At 43.4% G+C, this 18903-nt stretch overlaps 1 protein-coding gene across 1 annotated transcript in view; it reads left to right on the forward strand.

The window, feature by feature from the left end:
• LOC144696757 (A disintegrin and metalloproteinase with thrombospondin motifs 20) overlaps nucleotides 1-18903 on the forward strand; it is a 440683-nt gene that overhangs the window by 227728 nt on the left and 194052 nt on the right. The window contains exons 13-15 of the mRNA XM_078568442.1: nucleotides 2403-2584; nucleotides 2670-2806; nucleotides 5589-5706. Of these exons, the coding sequence (XP_078424568.1) occupies nucleotides 2403-2584; nucleotides 2670-2806; nucleotides 5589-5706 (437 nt within the window). The remainder of the gene's footprint in view (nucleotides 1-2402; nucleotides 2585-2669; nucleotides 2807-5588; nucleotides 5707-18903) is intronic.

Raw genomic sequence — 18903 nt, forward strand, 5'->3', positions numbered from 1 at the left:
AGGTTAAAATCTCCCATGATTATCACTGTGCCTTTCTGACAAGCTCCCATTATTCCTTCCTTTATGCTCTACCCTACCATGTGGTTACTATTAAGGGGCCTGTACACGACTCCCACAGGTGACTTCCTGCCTTTACCATTTCTCATCTCTACCCAAACCGTTTCCACATTTAGTTTCCTGAACTTAGGTCACCCCTGTCTACTGTGCTAATGCCGTCATTAACTAACAGAGCCACCCCTCCACCATTTCCTTGCTTCCTGTCCTTCCTAAATGTCCTGTACCCTTTAATATTCAGGTCCCAATCCACGTCCTCCTGCAGCCATGAGTCTGTAATGGCTACCAAATCATCTGATTTCCCACAGATTAAAATTAATGGAGGAAAAATCATGGGCTGCCAGTACCTGATTTCAAGGTGGGCATTCCTGAATTCTTTATTTAAGATCTGCCTTGAAAGTTATGGATATTTCCCAATGACCGTCAACCATTCCTGTGTAGCCTATGGTGTCACCAAATTGCCAGAAATATGAAACCTGCCCCAAACTCAGTTCATAATGATCAACAAATCTGTGGAAGGAAATCTTCCAGAATAGAATAGCCTGCTTAGATTGTAACAAATGAAGTAATAGGCTGAAGCAAACAGACCAGGTCAATGGTGACTATACTGTAACCAAACACAACACAGTGGAGAAAACTTGTCAAACTTGTGCTACCATTAGGAAAGCTTGCTAAATCAGGCAATAGATGGCTGAAGACCATAAGAATAATTGTGGAATATTACAATGTAATTTCCTTCGATGTAAATCTCTTTAACAATTCTCTTTACCTGATGGGGGTCTGAACAGAATCACATTGTAGCAAATGATGAGTTTGTATCTGGTTGCCTCTCGAAAATAGATTCATAGAATGATACTGTGCATGAGGGAATTCAGCCCATCATACTTGTTCTGGTGTCTTTGAGAGAGTCATCCAGTTAGTCCCACTCCCCCACTCTTTCCCCATAGCCCCCTCCATTTTTTCTGTTCAAGTATTTATCCCAATTCCCTTTTGAAAGCCACTATTGAATCTATTTCCAACCTCCTTTCAACCACTGCATTGGTGATAACATCGCTGTGTAAAATAAATTTTCCTCATCTCACCTCTGGTTCATTTGTCCATTATCTTACTTACCTTAAATCTGTTCCCTTTAGTTACTGACTTTGCTGTCACTAGAAATTGTTTTTCCTTATTTACTCTACCAAGCACATTCATTAATTTGAAAAACTCAGTGTCCCCTTAACCATTCCTGCTCTATGGTGAATAACCCAAGCTTTTCTAGACAGCCCATGTTACTGAGGTCCCACATTCTCAATTAGTTTGATTCCCAACTTCCAGTGGCAGAGGCAAATATGTTCTTAGATGGCATTCACCAAGAGGAATTCATATGAATGGGGCAGCAGAGGATAACAGAGAATGGGATGTTTGTGCCAGCCAGTCAGGCATGAACTAAAATGACAATTAAGATTTATTTAGGACAATCACTGACATGACTGTAATGGCAATGCAGCCAGCTGGTCTATTGGTCATCTTAACATCAATTGTACCATAGAACAAGGAAATCTTACAGATGCACCTTGAGAAAGCTGGCTGATCTAAAATTAGCCAAAAGAAAGACAATACCCATCATCTCCACTCATCCCATGGATGCACCTCTTGCTCATGTGAACAAAGTATGTAGAAGTTCCCTGAACAACGTGTTGAATCTATGAGGTGGAATTTCCAGCCAAGACAATTCACGTTGCCTTAGGTTGGCTTTGTGTTGGCCAGAGAATCAGGTGAATATCCATACCATCAGATTCCCATCCAGTCACATGGCACTTCACCTAAAAGGCTCATGCACAGTCTGTTCAATAGTCTTATTTTAAGAAGTAAATGAGTAGAAATTGCAGTTAAAAGAATGGTGTGTGAACTGCTGATGAGAATCATGCCGATGGCTGACCACATCCATGCTGCTGGTGGCTGGCTACACCCAATCGCTTTCAGATAAATGAAGATTTCCTTCTGTCAGATTGTCAACTGAAGTTGATCCTCTGGTATGGTTAGTTTTCTACACTGCAAGAAAATTGTTGTAAGCAGTTAGTTTTGTTTAATAAAGTGCGTAAATTGAGGACACGTTATGACCAATGATGACATTTTCAATTCCTAATAATTGCTAGTTTCGGCTGCAGAAAAAGTAATGATTTAAAATTTTCTTGCTGAGGGAAAACCAGTTCTTGGTGTGTCATTTTAACATTCTAACATTGTACATATCAGAAGATCATTTTTATTTCCATAGGCTTGAGATTTTGTTTATTGTCCAAGCTATTTATGTCTTGCAGACGTGTTTGCTTTAGCCATAAGTATATTGTTTCTTTTGCCCCAAACAGGCCCAGAAATGGTGGAAAGTATTGTGTGGGCCGCAGAATGAAATTCCGATCCTGTAACACGGACCCGTGTCCAAAAGGAAGGAAGGATTTCAGGGAACAGCAGTGCTCAGAATTTGACGGAAAGCATTTTAACATCAACGGTTTGCCACCAAATGTACGCTGGCTTCCAAAGTATAGCGGCAGTAAGTATTCCAAAGTGATTGCAGTGCAATGTGGCAGAAACTCGTAACATTTGGAGTCAGTACAAATGTGTGTATTCCGTTGCAGTTCTGATGAAGGATCGGTGCAAACTTTTCTGCCGTGTGGCTGGGACTACAGCGTATTATCAGCTCAAAGATCGTGCCACTGATGGTACTCCTTGTGGGCCCGAAACGAATGATATCTGTGTGCAAGGCTTGTGCAGGGTAAGTTGAGAAATTGCACATTGGAAACCTAATGCATTTAACTTCTCCTTCTACTTTGGAGTTGGGTGGGAGCTGGGCTATAACAGATCAAACACCTCTGAAAGTGGACAGCATATGAGAGTTGATACTGCGAGGTTGGGAACCATGTGCATTTGGCGAGGAGGCCTGAGGTGTGAGAAGTGTCTGTGACATCTGAGCTTGTGCTCTGGTTACTCAGCACTAATTGGATGAGTGCAGTTCTAACAACACTCGAAGTTCGACTCCATCCAGGACAAAGCAGCCTGCTTGCCTGGCATCCCATCCACTACCTTCAACATTCACTCCTGCAACACTGACGCACAGAGTGGCAGCAGAGTGTACCATCCACAAGGTGCGTTGCAGCAACTCATCAAGCCTCCTTCAGCAGCACCTTCTAAACCCATGACCTCTATCACCTAGAAGGGCAGCAAACAGATGGGAACACCACCACTTGCAAGATCCCCTGCTAGCCACACACCATCCTGATTTAGAACTAGATCGCTGTTCCTCCACTCAAGGGCAAATAGGGATGCGAAATAAATGCTGGCCTTGCCAGCGACTCCCACATCCTGTGAATGAATAAAAAAAAAACTGGGTGCTGATGAAAGAATGTCACTATAACGCTATAACTTTCTTGGATGGTACCTCTGCACCAACATCCAGGAAACTTCTTCCCTGGATGTTGGACCTCGAAGGCTGATGTTGGCTTGTATGCCAACCTCCCTCTGTGTGTCAGGTGTACTTCTGCTAGTATGAATATTCTTCATTAGCTATGTATTGTTCAGTGTGTTGATCTTCAATGATACCACTTGGCTTCAATTAACGATGTTTAGCTGTGTATCTTATGGTGTGAGCCAGCAGTGGCCTGCCAAATGCTGGATATCTGGCCTCATTCGTGTCTGGTGCTGGCATCATCATTTGCCTGCAATCCTGTTGAACATCATCCAATAAGATGGGTTACTCCTCTCACTTCCTCCAAATAAAAGGTGTGGCTGTGGGTACCCGCATGGGCCCCAGCTTTGCCTGTCTCTTCATGGGGTATGTGGAACATTCCTTGTTCCAGTCCTACTCCGGCCCCCTCCCACAAGTCTTTCTCCAGTACATCGATGATTACTTCGGTGCTGCTTCATGCCCTCTTCTGGACCTGGAAAAATCTATTAATTTTGCTTCCAATTTCCACCCCTCCATCATTGTCACATGGTCCATCTCTGACACTTCCCTTCCCTTCCTTGATCTCTCTGTCTCAATTTCTAGTGATAGACTGTCCAACAATATTCATTACAAGCCTACCGACTCCCACAGCTACCTCGACTACAGCTCCTCACACCCCGCTTCCTGTAAGGAGTCCATCCCATTCTCTCAGTTTCTTCGCCTCCGTCGCATCTGTTCTGATGATGCCACTTTCAAAAACAGTTCCTCTGACATGTCTTCCTTCTTCCTTAACCGAGGTTTTCCACCCACGGTGGTTGACAGGGCCCTCAACCGTGTCCGGCCCATCTCCCGCGCATCCGCCCTCACACCTTCCTCTCCCTCCCAGAACCATGATAGGGTCCCCCTTGTCTTCACTTATCACCCCACCAGCCTCCGCATTCAAAGGATGATCCTCCGCCATTTCCGCCAACTCCAGCATGATGCCACCACCAAACACATCTTCCCTTCACCCCCCCTGGCGGCATTCCGCAGGGATTGTTCCCTCCGGGACACCCTGGTCCACTCCTCCATCACCTCCTACACCTCAACCCCCTCCCACGGCACCTTCCCATGCAACAGCAGAAGGTGCAACACCTGCCCCTTTACTTCCCCTCTCCTCACCATCCAAGGGCCCAAACACTCCTTTCAAGTGAAGCAGCATTTCACTTGCACTTCCTTCAATTTAGTCTACTGCATTCACTGCTCCCAATGCAGTTTCCTCTACGTTGGAGAGACCAAACGCAGACTGGGTGACTGCTTTGCGGAACACCTTCGGTCTGTCCGCAAGCATGACCCAGACCTCCCTGTCGCTTGCCATTTCAACACTCCACCCTGCTCTCATGCCCACATGTCTGTCCTTGGCCTGCTGCATTGTTCCAGTGAAGCTCAACGCAAACTGGAGGAACAGCACCTCATCTTCCGACTAGGCACTTCACAGCCTTCCGGACTGAATATTGAGTTCAACAATTTTAGATCATGAACTCTCTCCTCCATCCCCATCCCCTTTCCGATCCCCCTTTTTTCCAATAATTTATATAGATTTTTCTTTTCCCACCTATTTCCATTATTTTTAAATGTATTTCCATCCATTGTTTTATCTTTGCCTTTTAGCCTATTTCAATCCCTTACCCCCACCCCACCCCCACTAGAGCTATCTGTACCTTTATTATCACATACCTTAGATAATATCACCAAATTCAACACCTCTTTGTCCTTTTGTCTGTGACATCTTTTGGTTATCTCCACCTATCACTGGCCCTCTATCCAGCTCTATTTGTCCCACCCCCCTTAAACCAGCTTATATTTCACCTCTTTTCTATTTTTCTTTAGTTCTGTTGAAGAGTCACACAGACTCGAAACGTTAACTGTGTTCCTCTCCGCAGATGCTGTCAGGCCTGCTGAGTTTTTCCAGCTATTTTTGTTTTTGTTTAGGATGGGTTACATGTTCATTGACAAGTGTACCTACTCTCCCAATTAATAATTTATTTGGCAGGTTATGGAAACTGTTATTTCCACATCAGCCATGCATTGAGGGATTGCATTTAATTCCTAATTCCCAGTGCTTCTTTTACAGCAAGCTGGATGTGACCACGTACTGAATTCCAAAGCAAGGCGGGATAAATGTGGAGTGTGTGGTGGAGATAATTCCTCATGTCGGACTCTGGCTGGCACTTTTAATAATGCACAATATGGTAAGTTGTGTTTGCTGGATGTATAGAGAAAAACCAACCAACCAAACCAGTGAGGACAAGAGGTTTTTTAGTTTTGACTGAGAACGCGTGACCCCACTTTAAAAGAGTTTTTGTTCTTAAAGCAAAATTTCTTTTAAAAAAACTTACATCTTGGATTCCAGCTTCACTTTCTTGAACATGATAACATTAGAGCTTTGGTTAACAATTGTGAAAATATACTTCAATTACTGACCGTAAAAATATGGGAAAATCAAGTGGAAAAGCCTTGTGCTTGCAGGAGTGCTGTGCTTCTGGTTGATGTAAGTGACAATTAATGATTGTTGCTGTAATGGAGGCAGTGCTCCATTGTTGAATAAGTGAAAATAGTTTATTATTCATATGCTTTTTAGACATAATGGCCCAGATTTTGTAGTCAGCAGCAAAGGGACAGCTTGCCATTGACCTAGCATCTAGATAGAGCAGCTCTGTAGCATTAATTGTCTCTATTCGGATGTGACTGTGAATCTGGCACCATCTGTGGTGCTGAGAAACAGTGAAGGCAGCTTGCAGAGTTATCAGCCTATCAGACTGAAAAATGTTTACAGGCTGCAAAGTAGAAAGCAGGGATTATAATTCACATTTTAGGACATTGGACAGAAAGCAAAATAATTGGAACATACGCATCCAATTAAAGTAGAAGCTGAAATATCATAAACCTAATAAAAAAGTTTATTATTTTAATAATCACATTTTTAAATGTTCATCTGAGGGATTGAGACTCCACACTTGGAAAATTAATTTTTCAGATCTAAAGCATGTTTAGCGGTGACTATAACTTGGTACACCATTAAAGACTTAATTGCACCTCATACAACAAGGCTTAACATTTTCAGTCATTTATATAGGTGAAAATAGTGTGTAATAGTGTAAGTTGAAGCTCACATCAATTCACTGGTTCTGTGTTGATTGCATCTCTGAAGACTGCAACAGGGTAGTCTGGAGAAGAGCACGATAACACTGACAGTGACCTCTGGATTTCCACTTTAACTGTGTGTATGTATGTGGATGCCAGAAGTTGCTGTCAGTTTTATACAGCAATGATGGTGAGCACTGACAGTTTTGCAGTCATTACATCCACTAAATCCAGGCCAACAAGTTTTTAAGTGGACTTCAGCTAGTTGCTTTTTGTGTAAAAGAAAACAAGAGTTCCTTTGTGTTGGTATCTGGGTAAACAATATACTAAACTGGCTGGAGGCATTTGTATCTCCAGAACGGCAATCTAGTCCAGCTGGTTTCCTATAGTGATGTTTGCCTGTGCTCATAAGTCATTAACATTTACTTTGTCTTTGAAATGCTTAATATATGTGAATTTGCAAGTACCAGTCAGTCAACAACTAGCATTTATATAGCACCCTTAAGATAATAAAGTGTCCCAAGGCTCTTTCACAGGAGTGCAATGAAACCACATAAAGAGATATTAGAAGAGGTATCAAAAGCATGATCAAAGAGATAGGTTTAAGGATCATCTTAAAGGAAAAGAGAGCAGAGTGGAAAGATTTCGGAATGGAATTCCTGAGTTAGGCACTTACAGAATGTTCTCAGATCCAGCTGATGACGCGATAACAGGCAAAACTACTGATACAGAAATCAGGTGTGAAAAAGACAAACGACTTATCGAATGGCGGAAGTCCATTATCTGCAGTGAATTTATTTGAACAGTGGAACTGATTAATAACATGATTGTCTGCCTTGTGGGAAACAACTTCTTTGATCTATTGTATCAAAGTCAGTTTAGGAATGTTGTAAGTGCTGCTGCTTTACCCTATTCCCAGTTCTCTATGTGCCAGTCTGTTGCAACAGAGGGTCTCCTGTGGAGCTCAGAACCCATGTTTCAATCATCACAGACCCAACAAAAGTGACCTAATTCTTCAGTGTTGACACAACCAGGCAACTTTGACACTGTGGGTCTGTAAAGCTGTCTGTTGGAGGTGCTGGGCTACAGTAACCCTCCATCATTCCATTTCGCCCACTACTCTTCATGGGTCAGTCTTGTTTGTGCCTGGGAATTGAAGAATCCTGCTTTGGACAACATGAAGTAGGCTTCGTAGTCTGGAGTATGTTAATAGCAAGTCTTTATTAACAACTCATAACTATGTACGTATTTACAATGGAAAGTACAGGTATGGAGCTGAGCCCATTCTAGGTCTTAACCCACCACCTCCCTCCTCCCGCATCCCTCCCACCCCGTGTCCATCTCCAGACTGACTCTGGCTCTGGTCAGGTGTCTTCTTACATCACTGTGTGGGCAGCACTGTACTCAGTCCCACATTAACCCTTTATGTACCTTCTGCTACAGGAATGTGCATTTTCTATAACACGGCCTGGGCAAAGTTTCAGCATGTGGCAGGAACAGTTCTGGTGTCCATGTGCATCCCCAATTACTGGGCCTAAGGTGGACATTTATCAATGAGAACTGTATTCCAGCTCTGTGGCGGAGTGCAGATTGAAGTCATGCACATTAATGATTTTCACCCTTTTTCTCCTGATGCTTTGCTACAGTATAGCTCCACATGGCAGTCATTCACTATTAGCCAAGTTGCTATTATAAATATAAGAGTCTATGCAGCTGCCGGACTGTTTGATTGTTCAAGGAATTAATACCGAACCTGATTCTATCCACAGTCATGTGCCATGCCTTACAGGAGTGCTTGAAAGCAATGTCACTAGTCTGTTCCCCCCGTCCCTCCCACCCATCCCTATCCTAACTCAGAGATACTGAGCTCAGCTGAAGTGGTCAAACCACTGCCTGGATATAGACTGGGAATTAAAATGGAGGTGGGGAGAGGTAGAGGTGAGCAGTATGGATATGATCACCAGCCTTACGGACCTGGTAATGATGAAGCTAGAACTCATCCCAGCATTTTGTGGAGCACTCCCACTTCTGGATCCCATCCAGTGATGTCTTATGGAAAGTGTACATGGATCAATGGGGTCAGGAATAGGCTCACAGGGCTTTTAATGGTCAGTGGTGCCCCTTATATCTCTTTGTAAAACTGCTTGATCTTGGATTATGGTATATGAAATGTTGTCCCCAGTAACAAGCACCTCCTGTTATAATGCCCAAGCGTGTTAGGCTACAATAATCATGTTATATCATTTTCTAATGAAGGTTTTGTGGCAACATTGGTCTTTTGATTTTTCTGTTTGTGAAGAATTCATTTGATAAAGTTTTATGTAATCAACCCTGGAACTTAATTCTGCTTGTCACTGAAGTTTTGAGTTTAGACAGATTGTCGCCCCCAGGTGGCGCTCAATATTATTGCAACAATTTGATCTTAGATGCACATTTCAGCTAAGTCTTAAAATACCTCATTTAAGATCTTAAGGAAATAAGACTCAGTACTCAGTATAATTAATTCCCGCCCGCAAGGAAATTACTTATTTTGAAAAATTAGAGACATTTAAGATGTGGGTCCAATTTCAGAATTTGGTGACGGAATATCATTCTTTAGACCATTTTAAAAGATCTGTTCTGTCCCCATCCCCCCCGCAGCCACCCGCCCTCATCTTAGTGTAACATATACTGGGCTACAGTTCCACTTGTGTTGTCAACCCTCCAGCACTGCACTATATCTGCCACTCTGGACAGTGACCATTGACAGTTGTAGGAAAGACAAGAAATCCAAACCCTCTCATTATCTGCTGCCCACACACATGGATAGTCACTAGACAGTGATCAGTGTAGGGATCAGAACCCTGGCTGATAATTTATTATCAGCAGGGTGACTAACCATTTGATTTCAATGGCAGGGTTGGGGATGGCTTGCTGCTCTGTCATTTAGATAGTCACAAACCAGACAGCAAAAGTCTGCTTTTCAATTGGCCTTTTATGTAGAAAACAAAACTGTGCATGTATGGAATGGAACCTAGGCCTGGAATTTTCTGGTTCGTACTTGTGCAGAAACAACACTGAAATTTACACCGGTGGGTGCACCGATCTTGCCAAATTTCCTGCTGAGCTGATTTGCCTGAGCTGGAACACGTGGGGCTCACCTGATGCATATGGGAAGCCACGGTCACAGCAGAACAGACAGGAATTCACAGAACAATCACAATAATTGTTAGATTTGCAGTTTTTAGTACCAAAGAGTGCTCCATCCACTGGGACTAGGCCTTAGTGGCCTAACCAGCATTCCTTATGGCAACTGCTGGAGGCGACTCAGAAAATCAACACTTAAAAAAAACGAATCCTTGTATTTCTGTGGGGTTAGAGTGAGCAGGAATGCTCCCCCTATTCACACAATTAAGAGTACAGGCAAAGACAGAGATGAAAAGAGAACCGGATGGTGAACAAGAAATGAGAAAGGCAAAACGGAGCGATGGAATGCAATATAATAGAGACAAAAGGGAATATGAGTCAGAGAGGGAAATACAGTGATAATGAGTGAAATTGTGAAAGGGGGAATAAGACAGACTAAAAAGAGTTAAGAAAGGGAATTCAGGTTTTGGGCATTTAGCAGAAACAGAGCAAGTCAGAAGTAATGTTAGCTGCATAGGTCAACACTTTTTACACAGTATCCCAGTAGTTATGAGAATATCACAGAGTGGAGTGTCTAATAGCCCATCTTTTGCAGTACATGAGGCTATTGGTGTTAACTATTACTGAGGAGTAAATTGGACATGTTGCTGTCTTGACTTATTCTGATCCTCCATAAGCTTTGCTAGAACTCGCTGATATAATCAGTGTTGAAATATATGAGGGGCTTGAAGTTGCGGTACTTACCCATTAGTTACCCATGTAAATGAATTTTAACAGCATGATAACTCTCAATTATTGTCAAACAACTTTCCTGCCACTGAAATTTAATTTTATATGTGCAGAATCTCCTTCAGATTTAATTATTGGAAATTTAAAAAAGATTTTTAAAAACTTTTTGTCTCTTTCGTCTCTCTCTCTTAATCTCATTTTTCTTTCTCTCACTTCATTTTCCTTTCTGTACAATATTTAACACTAATTAAATATTCTAACTTGCCCTTCTGGTTTAGATTCTGCATGGGTCAGTGAGGATTCTTTAACCTGACTGGATGAGGAGACACGTTGCTGGCAATTTTTGTACAGATTCCAGATCCCACCCCCTTCCCTGCAGAGGAAGCTGCGCTGAATCACATTCCCAATGATCAGACGTTGTTGCTCAAAAGGCCGTGAAAAGTTTGTGGGCAATTTTAAGTGGAATGATCTGGCGAATGCCGTTCAATCGCCATTGACTAGAAAATCCAAGCCATTTATGATTATAACTTGTGGCTGTTTGGGGGGCTTTTTGGGCTCGAGCTTTGACAGAATGACCAATTTAATGTATAAGTCCTGTGATATATCAAACCTGGTTCTAATGTGTCTGGGGGGAATGTTTTGGACATCCTGAACCCTCTTTAAACTTAGCTAGAGTTGATTTAAACGTGTGGGGAATGCAGATGCTTCTACATGCTTGAAATGTTTACTAAGATGAAGGGAGTTCTACTAGCCTGTGTATGCATAAATATATAGAGCCTTCTCCTGAGCAAGGGTTACTGACTGCAATGGGAACCAAGAAATATCAACAAGGTAGTGCTGGCCTGGAACCCATACCACTGTTAAAGTAACTGAACACATACCAGACTGATAAATGCAACAGAGGAAGAGAGCTAATTCGTTTAGATGAGGGGGTGATTTGGTAAGCCACATTCACATAAAGTGCAGGTTGGAGCCCTCTATGTCTGCTCTGTGCTCCTTCTGTGTGAAACTACACATTTATCTCTCCCTAGTGATACTGAATACGGAAGCAGTTCTCCATTGCTCAAGATGAAAGTCAAAGTCTCTTTTCCCTTCTGAAATTGCTATTATTGAAGCTTGATATTTGAGTGTGTAAGGAGTTTTTTTTTTTAAGACCTCCACCCCATCTTTCCACTTTCAGTAATTATAGCGCAGTCAGCATTCTGCAGGCAGTAACATACGAGTTGGGACAATTGACACATTGGCATAATTGAGCAAACGCTGTCAGAGCACACAAGCCCCATGTGTAAACGGAGGTTTTTAAAGCCTATTTTTGCTTTTGCATTCTGTCAACTTCAATTCACTTTGTCAGTTCTGTTTCCTTAACTCATTGTTGGAAGTATCATTGAATTTTTTTAACATCCAGGCACTTGAATGTGTGGATAAATGTAGCTCTTAAAAAATAAAAAGCATATCAGGAAAAGGGATAGAGTTCCTTTGAGTTAGCATCCAAAAACCATCAATGTTTCTCTAATCACTGCACTTGTGATTTTGCTGCACGTTGTGCTCAGAGGAAATGAGGGTGGGAGGAAAACAAGGCTGGGAGACCTGCTGTCGAATCCCCTGTAATGGTAGACTGCACTACCCGCCTGCTGTGTGCACATGATGGTGAGAAGGCGTGCGTTGTTCGTCCATTTCTTCAATCTGGAGTTGATCTTCCCATAAAAGGTGTTAATAGTGGCAGAGTTCTGCCATGGGGATGGCTCAATGTTCCTTTCACCTAGCTGCCATTTTCAATACTCTTCATTATTCCATCTTCTTCCATTGTCTGTCCTGCATTGTACAGCATTCATAAGTCTCTCTTGGGTCCCATCCCATCTTGTACGATGCAGTCACTACTCTATTAGTCACTGACTCCCACTGAGCAATCTTACTGAACTAAAAACAAAAAGCTAAAAGCTACTGCGGATGCTGGGAATCCAAAACAAAAACAGAATTACCTGGAAAAACTCAGCAGGTCTGGCAGCATCGGTGGAGAAGAAATCAGTTGACGTTTCGAGTCCTCACGACCCTTCGGCAGAACTGAGTATAGTTAGGAGAGAGGTGAAATATAAGCTGGTCTAAGGTGGGGGGCGGGGGGAGAGAGAAGTTGAGGGTGGGGTGGTTGTGGAGATAAGCAAGCAGTGATAGGAGCAGATAATCAAAAGATGTCACAGACAAAAGGATCAAAGAGGTGTTGAAGGTGGTGATATTATCTAAGAAAAATGCTAATTAAGAATGGAAGGCAGGATACTCAAGGTACAGCTCTAGTGGGGGTGGGGTGGAAAGACTAACAAAGTTTTAGTTTTAGATTTTAAAATAATGGAAATAGGTGGGAAAAGAAGAATCTATATAAATTATTGAAAAAAAAAAGGGGAGGGGGGAGAAACGGGGTGGAGATGGGGGGAGGGGGAGTTTAAGATCTAAAGTTGTTGAATTCAATATTCAGCCCGGAAGGCTGTAAAGTGCCTAGTCGGAAGATGAGCTGCTGTTCCTCCAGTTAGCGTTGGGCTTCACTGGAACAATGCAGCAAGCCAAGGACAGACATGTGGGCAAGAGAACAGGGTGGAGTGTTAAAATGGCAAGCGACAGGGAGGTTTGGGTCTTTCTTGCGGACAGACCGCAGGTGTTCTGCAAAGCGGTCGCCCAGTTTGCGTTTGGTCTCTCCAATGTAGAGGAGACCGCATTGGGAGCAACGAATGCAGTAGACTAAGTTAGGGGAAATGCAAATGAAATACTGCTTCACTTGAAAGGAAGCTTATCCCTACAACCACCCCACCCTCAACTTCTCTCTCCCCCCGCCCCCCCACCTTAGACCATCTTATATTTCACCTTTCTCCTAACTATACTCAGTTCTGCCGAAGGGTCGTGAGGACTCGAAACGTCAACTGATTTCTTCTCCACCGATGCTGCCAGACCTGCTGAGTTTTTCCAGGTAATTCTGTTTTAATCTTACTGAACTGCCTGACTGACACCAAGTCATGATTAAGTAGACACTTAAGTATGGCTCTTTGTTGGCAAAATTGAAGCTATTTAGTTGTGGTCTTGCCTCTAACCTACTTCACTACCTGCTGAGACTGAGCTCATTTGTGGCCATCCTCGGTATTTTCACTGAGCTCAAGCAGAGTCTGTTGCCAGAACAGCACTTACTTACACCCCTAACTCACCTGTCACTGCTGAAAGCCTTAGCCATGCCTTCATCACCTGGTGGATCGCTTAGTCCACTACCCTCTTCACTGCCTTTGATGGGATGTATCAGTCCTATGACTTGTAATCAGTTTACAGCAGCAGGAGTCAAGTATGTATATTAGTCTCCTAGTTAACATTATTTGTATATAGTCTTACCTTTAAATGAAAAACCCACATTGTTTTACTAATCTCTGTCGTATGATTGGCCTTTTTACTGTGAAGAGAAGAACGAAACATTCTCTTCACAACTCCCATTTAATCCAGAGCTCTTTGTCCCAAATCCTCCTACAGAAAATACACACCAACAGCATTCCTGTCCAAGCCCACTGGCTCCTTTTTGCCCAAACAAATGAATTCCAAGATCTTTGTATGCCAGGTCTTCCATGCAATGTGTGAGATGCCTTCTCTAGCTATACCCCTATTCTGTCTCTGCATGATTGATTGGCACCAACCTCTTTATACTCCACCAGTGACCTATCTGCCGATCTACTTTCTATCCCTTGAGGATCCAATCCACATTGAATTGCTATCTCTATCGTTGCCTTCTGCTGTTGTTTTTGTTGCTCCATTATGATTTTAATTCAGTCTTCATCTTATGATGCCGATTATTCTGTCTGTGCCCCAGTGATCCTGCAGAAAGTGAGCATCATACAGTCGCCCCTTGAGCCTTATTAGCTTCCTCAGCTGATGATAAGGCTACTTCCTCCATCAGGTGTTCCTAGAAGGGAGAGGCACTGGCAGGCAGTGCATCATGTTAAAAATCGAGGGAGGGCTGCTCAGCTGAAATGTCCCTCGGTTCCCTCCTCACGAGTGCCAGTCTCCACTATGAGTGCCAGAGAACAGATAATGGGCTGAATTTTGCTGTCGGTGAGCAGGGGGCGGGGCCCGCTCGCCGACACGTAAAATGACACGGGATGATGTCAGGTGGAACCCCCGATGTTATCCCGGTCCATTTAAATTTTCAGGAAGGTGGGGGCGCAGCAAAATCAGCTGTGGGCCCGCCGACCTGTCAACGTCCAACTGAGGCCATTGACAGGATCATTTAAACAATTAAAGGACCTGCACGTCCAACCTTAAGGTTGTCGGGTCGGCCAGGAGCCCCGGCGGCAAATAGAGAAAACATGAAACCTCATCCACTGGCAGGATGAGGTTTCATGTAGGGTTTTAAAATGTTTAATAAAGTTATTCTGTAAATTATGAACATGTCACATGAGGGGGACATGTTAAGGTTTTTTTGTCTATTTTTAATGTATTTCAAAGTGTCAGCGATCTCCCTGAGGCAGTGCTTAGCCTCAGGGAGATGTGCTCTCCTTCGTGCGCATGCGGGAAAGAGCGCACTCTCGCTTTTGGGGAATCCCCCTCCGCCTGCATAGGGAGCGCATAGCGCTTCCCACCGGACACCATGCTGGGTGGACCTTAATTAGCCCGCACACGTAAAATGGCGGTGGGGCCCGCTTCTCCGGCGGGGATCGGCTCCCCGCCCGCCGGAGATTGGGTCGGGCCCACCCACCCGACAGGCAGAGAATTCTGCCCAATGTGTTTATATCCTGTTCAGCATGCTGCTTTTGATTTATTATGCAAAGGCTCTTGGAAATCTAGTCACAATAGAGCAATTTTAAATAACAATGAGATGCATTACGGTGCCATTTGGTCCTAGGAATCCATAGATCCAGTTCATGATTGGGACAATTCACAGAACTTCTCCCATGGATGGGCTGGTTTCATATGTGATTAATACGGGTTGATTTTCTTAATCCTGGCCCTGAAGGAACACCCATTTCGCAGCAAAGTGCAGGAAAAGCCAGTTTTCGTTGGATCCCCTCCCCGTGTGCATTATCTTCGGATTGTCAGGGCTTCGTCAGCTGGTATAGGCCTATCACAGCCAGACAGAGATGTTGGAGTCAGGATTGTGTTTTTACTGCCCTCAACTGAGGCAACGTGTGCTGAATGCCCCAGTGCAGGGGATTTGGTGCCATGAGCCTTGTTGATCAGAGGTTTATGGGGGTATCTTTGAGAAGGATGGAGAGTGCAGGAGGGTGGGCAGACCAAAGAGAGGTAAGTAGCTTTTGGTTTTTAAATTGTGAAATATTATTTGGGTGTTAAGAAAGGTGAAACCTGGTTTTAGTTTCACTTAGAGGTATTTGTGAGCTGGGTGCCAGGAAGTCAGAGGCCCTGTTTCTATACATGCATTTTTAATGAGATTAAAAGAGATGGGTTACCAAGGGGTTCATAGTTTAGTGAAGTTAAAGAAATAAAGGAGAAAAAACTGTGCTGTTGCTGAGCAACGGGAGTCCAGAGACACACAGTGAGACAGGGGAACACAGCAGGGCAGTCAGTTAGTGCCTGTATACCAGAGAGTGCAGGCAGAAGGTCTAATCTCTCTAATAAGGAACCCAGCAAGCCTGCTGGGGAACTGAGTTTAGACAACCCATGCATTTGCTCTGAAGTTGAAGTAATAGTGAGTTTAGATTGTGGTTTTTGGGTGTCTGAGTGAGAGAGATACCAGCTGAAGTAAAGCATCTAGTTAATGCTCAGATGTCTGCTGGAGGAAAACTGTTTGAAACAGAGCTAACCCAAGCAAGAAACCTTGATGTTGACACAGTGGTAAATCTTCACTAAGGTTTTGTGTCTGTAAGGATCGCTGGGATAAAAGGAATAGTGAGAGTTTGAATCATTTTCTTGTATTTGTATTGAAATCTTTCCAACCTTTTTGTCTTGTGTAATATAGTTCATTTTTTCTTGTTTCATAAACGTTTTATTCTTTGTGTTAAAATTATACTGGCCGACGCTTGTGAATGTGTTCAGTAGCTGACCTCCACAGTTTCTAAAAAGGAAAATATAGTTAGGATCTACCAAGCCTGGTTTCACTCTGGGATTTAACTTGCCCAGTATTAACATCAGTTGGATCAGAACAGAGTCCAGTCCCAATGTTTTCAGACAGTCATGACTTTCCAACTGCTCATCTCCATCAGCAGTAGAAGGTCCAGCTTTAGAAATCCAATCAAGTCTGCAACTGCTTTCCAGATACAAGACTCAGCCTGGGATGGTCCTCTGTCAGGGTACACTCATAGCCCAGGACTGGAAATGATCCCTTTCTGGGTAATGGAAGGGAATCCTCATTCAGAATTCCTGCTTCTGATCACTGATATATCCAGCAACTCCTGCTGGAAAGTATATCTGTTGTGTGAGGCCAGGATCGAGCTCTGTGGTGGTGTCGTCCGTCATTAAATGATCAGCCAACGTTCAAAGTCTCAGCTCACAGTTGAGGTACTTAAGAGCTGCAAGTTCCAAAATAACCATCTCAAGAAGAATTAGCTCTGTCAGAACAGGGGCTTCTGTAAACAGTTAGGTCTGGATTTTCCTTCCAAGGGTGGGAAATAGAAGTTGGATTGTTTCCCGGTCCCAAACCCAACCCCCCCCGGGGGAAACATTCACTCATTAGGATTTTCATGGCAGAATTCCCTTAACTGGCCTAGAAACAGGTTCTATGTCCAATTAATAGCAACGTGTGGGCTCTGGAAGTTGGGGGCCAATCAGATACCTTGAGAGGAGCAATAGGCTGCAATGGGAAGCAATTACAGAGAGGGGGCTTCAAAATGAAGGAGTTCTCTCTCCAACCGTTTTAAATTATTGATTTTTAAAAAATATTCATCAGCCAGGCCAGTGAGGGTGTGAAGGGCAGTTACGTAGCTCCATCTTGTTGTAAGGCTGTTTGGTGTCTCACTAAGAGGTCTGGAGGATTGTGTGGTTGAACATAAACTGTTTATTGTTAACACACAAGTATACATATCTCCAAGGTATAGCCCTAGCTAGGTTCTATCTTCATGCCAACTTCTCTCAGACTCTCTCCACACAATATCTACCATCATGCAACTCTCTACATCATAACATAGGTGGTACTGTTTCCCCAATCCCGCCTTAACCCTTACTAACCTAAACACTCTTACACTACACCTCTATAGGGCAACCTGTGGCTGATCTTGCACCTAGACATGTAAGGAGGGCCTCTAGGCCTGCCTGGAGGGCTGGTTCCCCCACCCAGTCTGCTTCTGGGTGCCCACCTCCACTGCCTCTGTTAGTGCAGAAACCTGGAGACTGACTAGAAAATTTTGGTGGCCTAATTTAATTGGCACCAATTGGGCCCTTAATGATTCTGATCAGCTACTCGTCATGCGGAGGTGCATAGCCCTGCTGACCCCAATTCCGCCTCCCCAAATGGCCGGAGGTGGGATGGGGCCGAGGAATTGGCACTCCAGCCAGTGGCGCAAATTGTCAGCCCCGCCCATCTCCAACCCTGGCCTTAGTGGGGTCCAAAATCCAGCCCTAAGCATTTGTAGTGTTTTCTATTGCTATCAGTGAGCATCATTGTGTATGGAAAAACTGAATTAATCTGGATTGATTTTATCCTCTGTTTATACAACTCTGTAGCTGTGTACAAAAGCAATTTATGCCTGGATTCCCATGCGTAGAATCCAATCATGTGTAATGCACTTAAGTGTAATCAGAGCTATTACCCATAGCTATGAGCAGAATCCAATTCTTGTTCCCATCTGCTGCGGTGAGAACACGTGGAGGGTCATAGAAAGGTCAGCATACACACTGATTGGATGCAGTTGCCTGAAGTAAATGTAAAATGAGGTGGCTGCAGTGTTAGGAGATATGTTTGGCCACTTTGGAAATGGTTCCCCATCTTTAAATGATGACGCCTAATGGCTCCCTTCAACGGAGAAAAGTGAAATGCTGGCACTTTAGTTAAAACTGCAAAAATCACTTTAATGTTAATCAAATGGAAAACTATGGTACAAAATAAGCATAAGAATATGGAGAATTTTAGAGGTGAGTGCTGAACTACGTAAGTTAATTCTGATTGTGTGCAAAATGTTCATTTTTTTGTTTAAAGTTTACACACTTTTTCAGCTCATTTTCTTCAATCTCAGTTTATAAGTTTCTTAATAATTGCTCATACATACATACATTGATTGCTTTTCAGTTCTACACATTGCAGGTAGAGGTGCTTGGTAACAGAACCAGAATTAAATTGCTGTCCCTGTGGGTTGAGAGGGGTGAAGTGCCAGACAAAAGTTCTGCATGGATGATGCCACTGGAGTTAGCAAAGTTCCTGAAGTTCAATATCTGGGAGAATAACTTGATCACTAACTTGAAGTTGAATTGGAGTCTTTCAGATGTGCACAGAATTGCTGAACTAAAGCTGGTCTGTCTGAGGGGTTTAGGAAGGGAAGCCC

This window comes from Cetorhinus maximus, chromosome 22, assembly GCF_964194155.1.
Source record: "Cetorhinus maximus chromosome 22, sCetMax3.hap1.1, whole genome shotgun sequence".
Taxonomy (NCBI): Eukaryota; Metazoa; Chordata; class Chondrichthyes; order Lamniformes; family Cetorhinidae; genus Cetorhinus; species Cetorhinus maximus.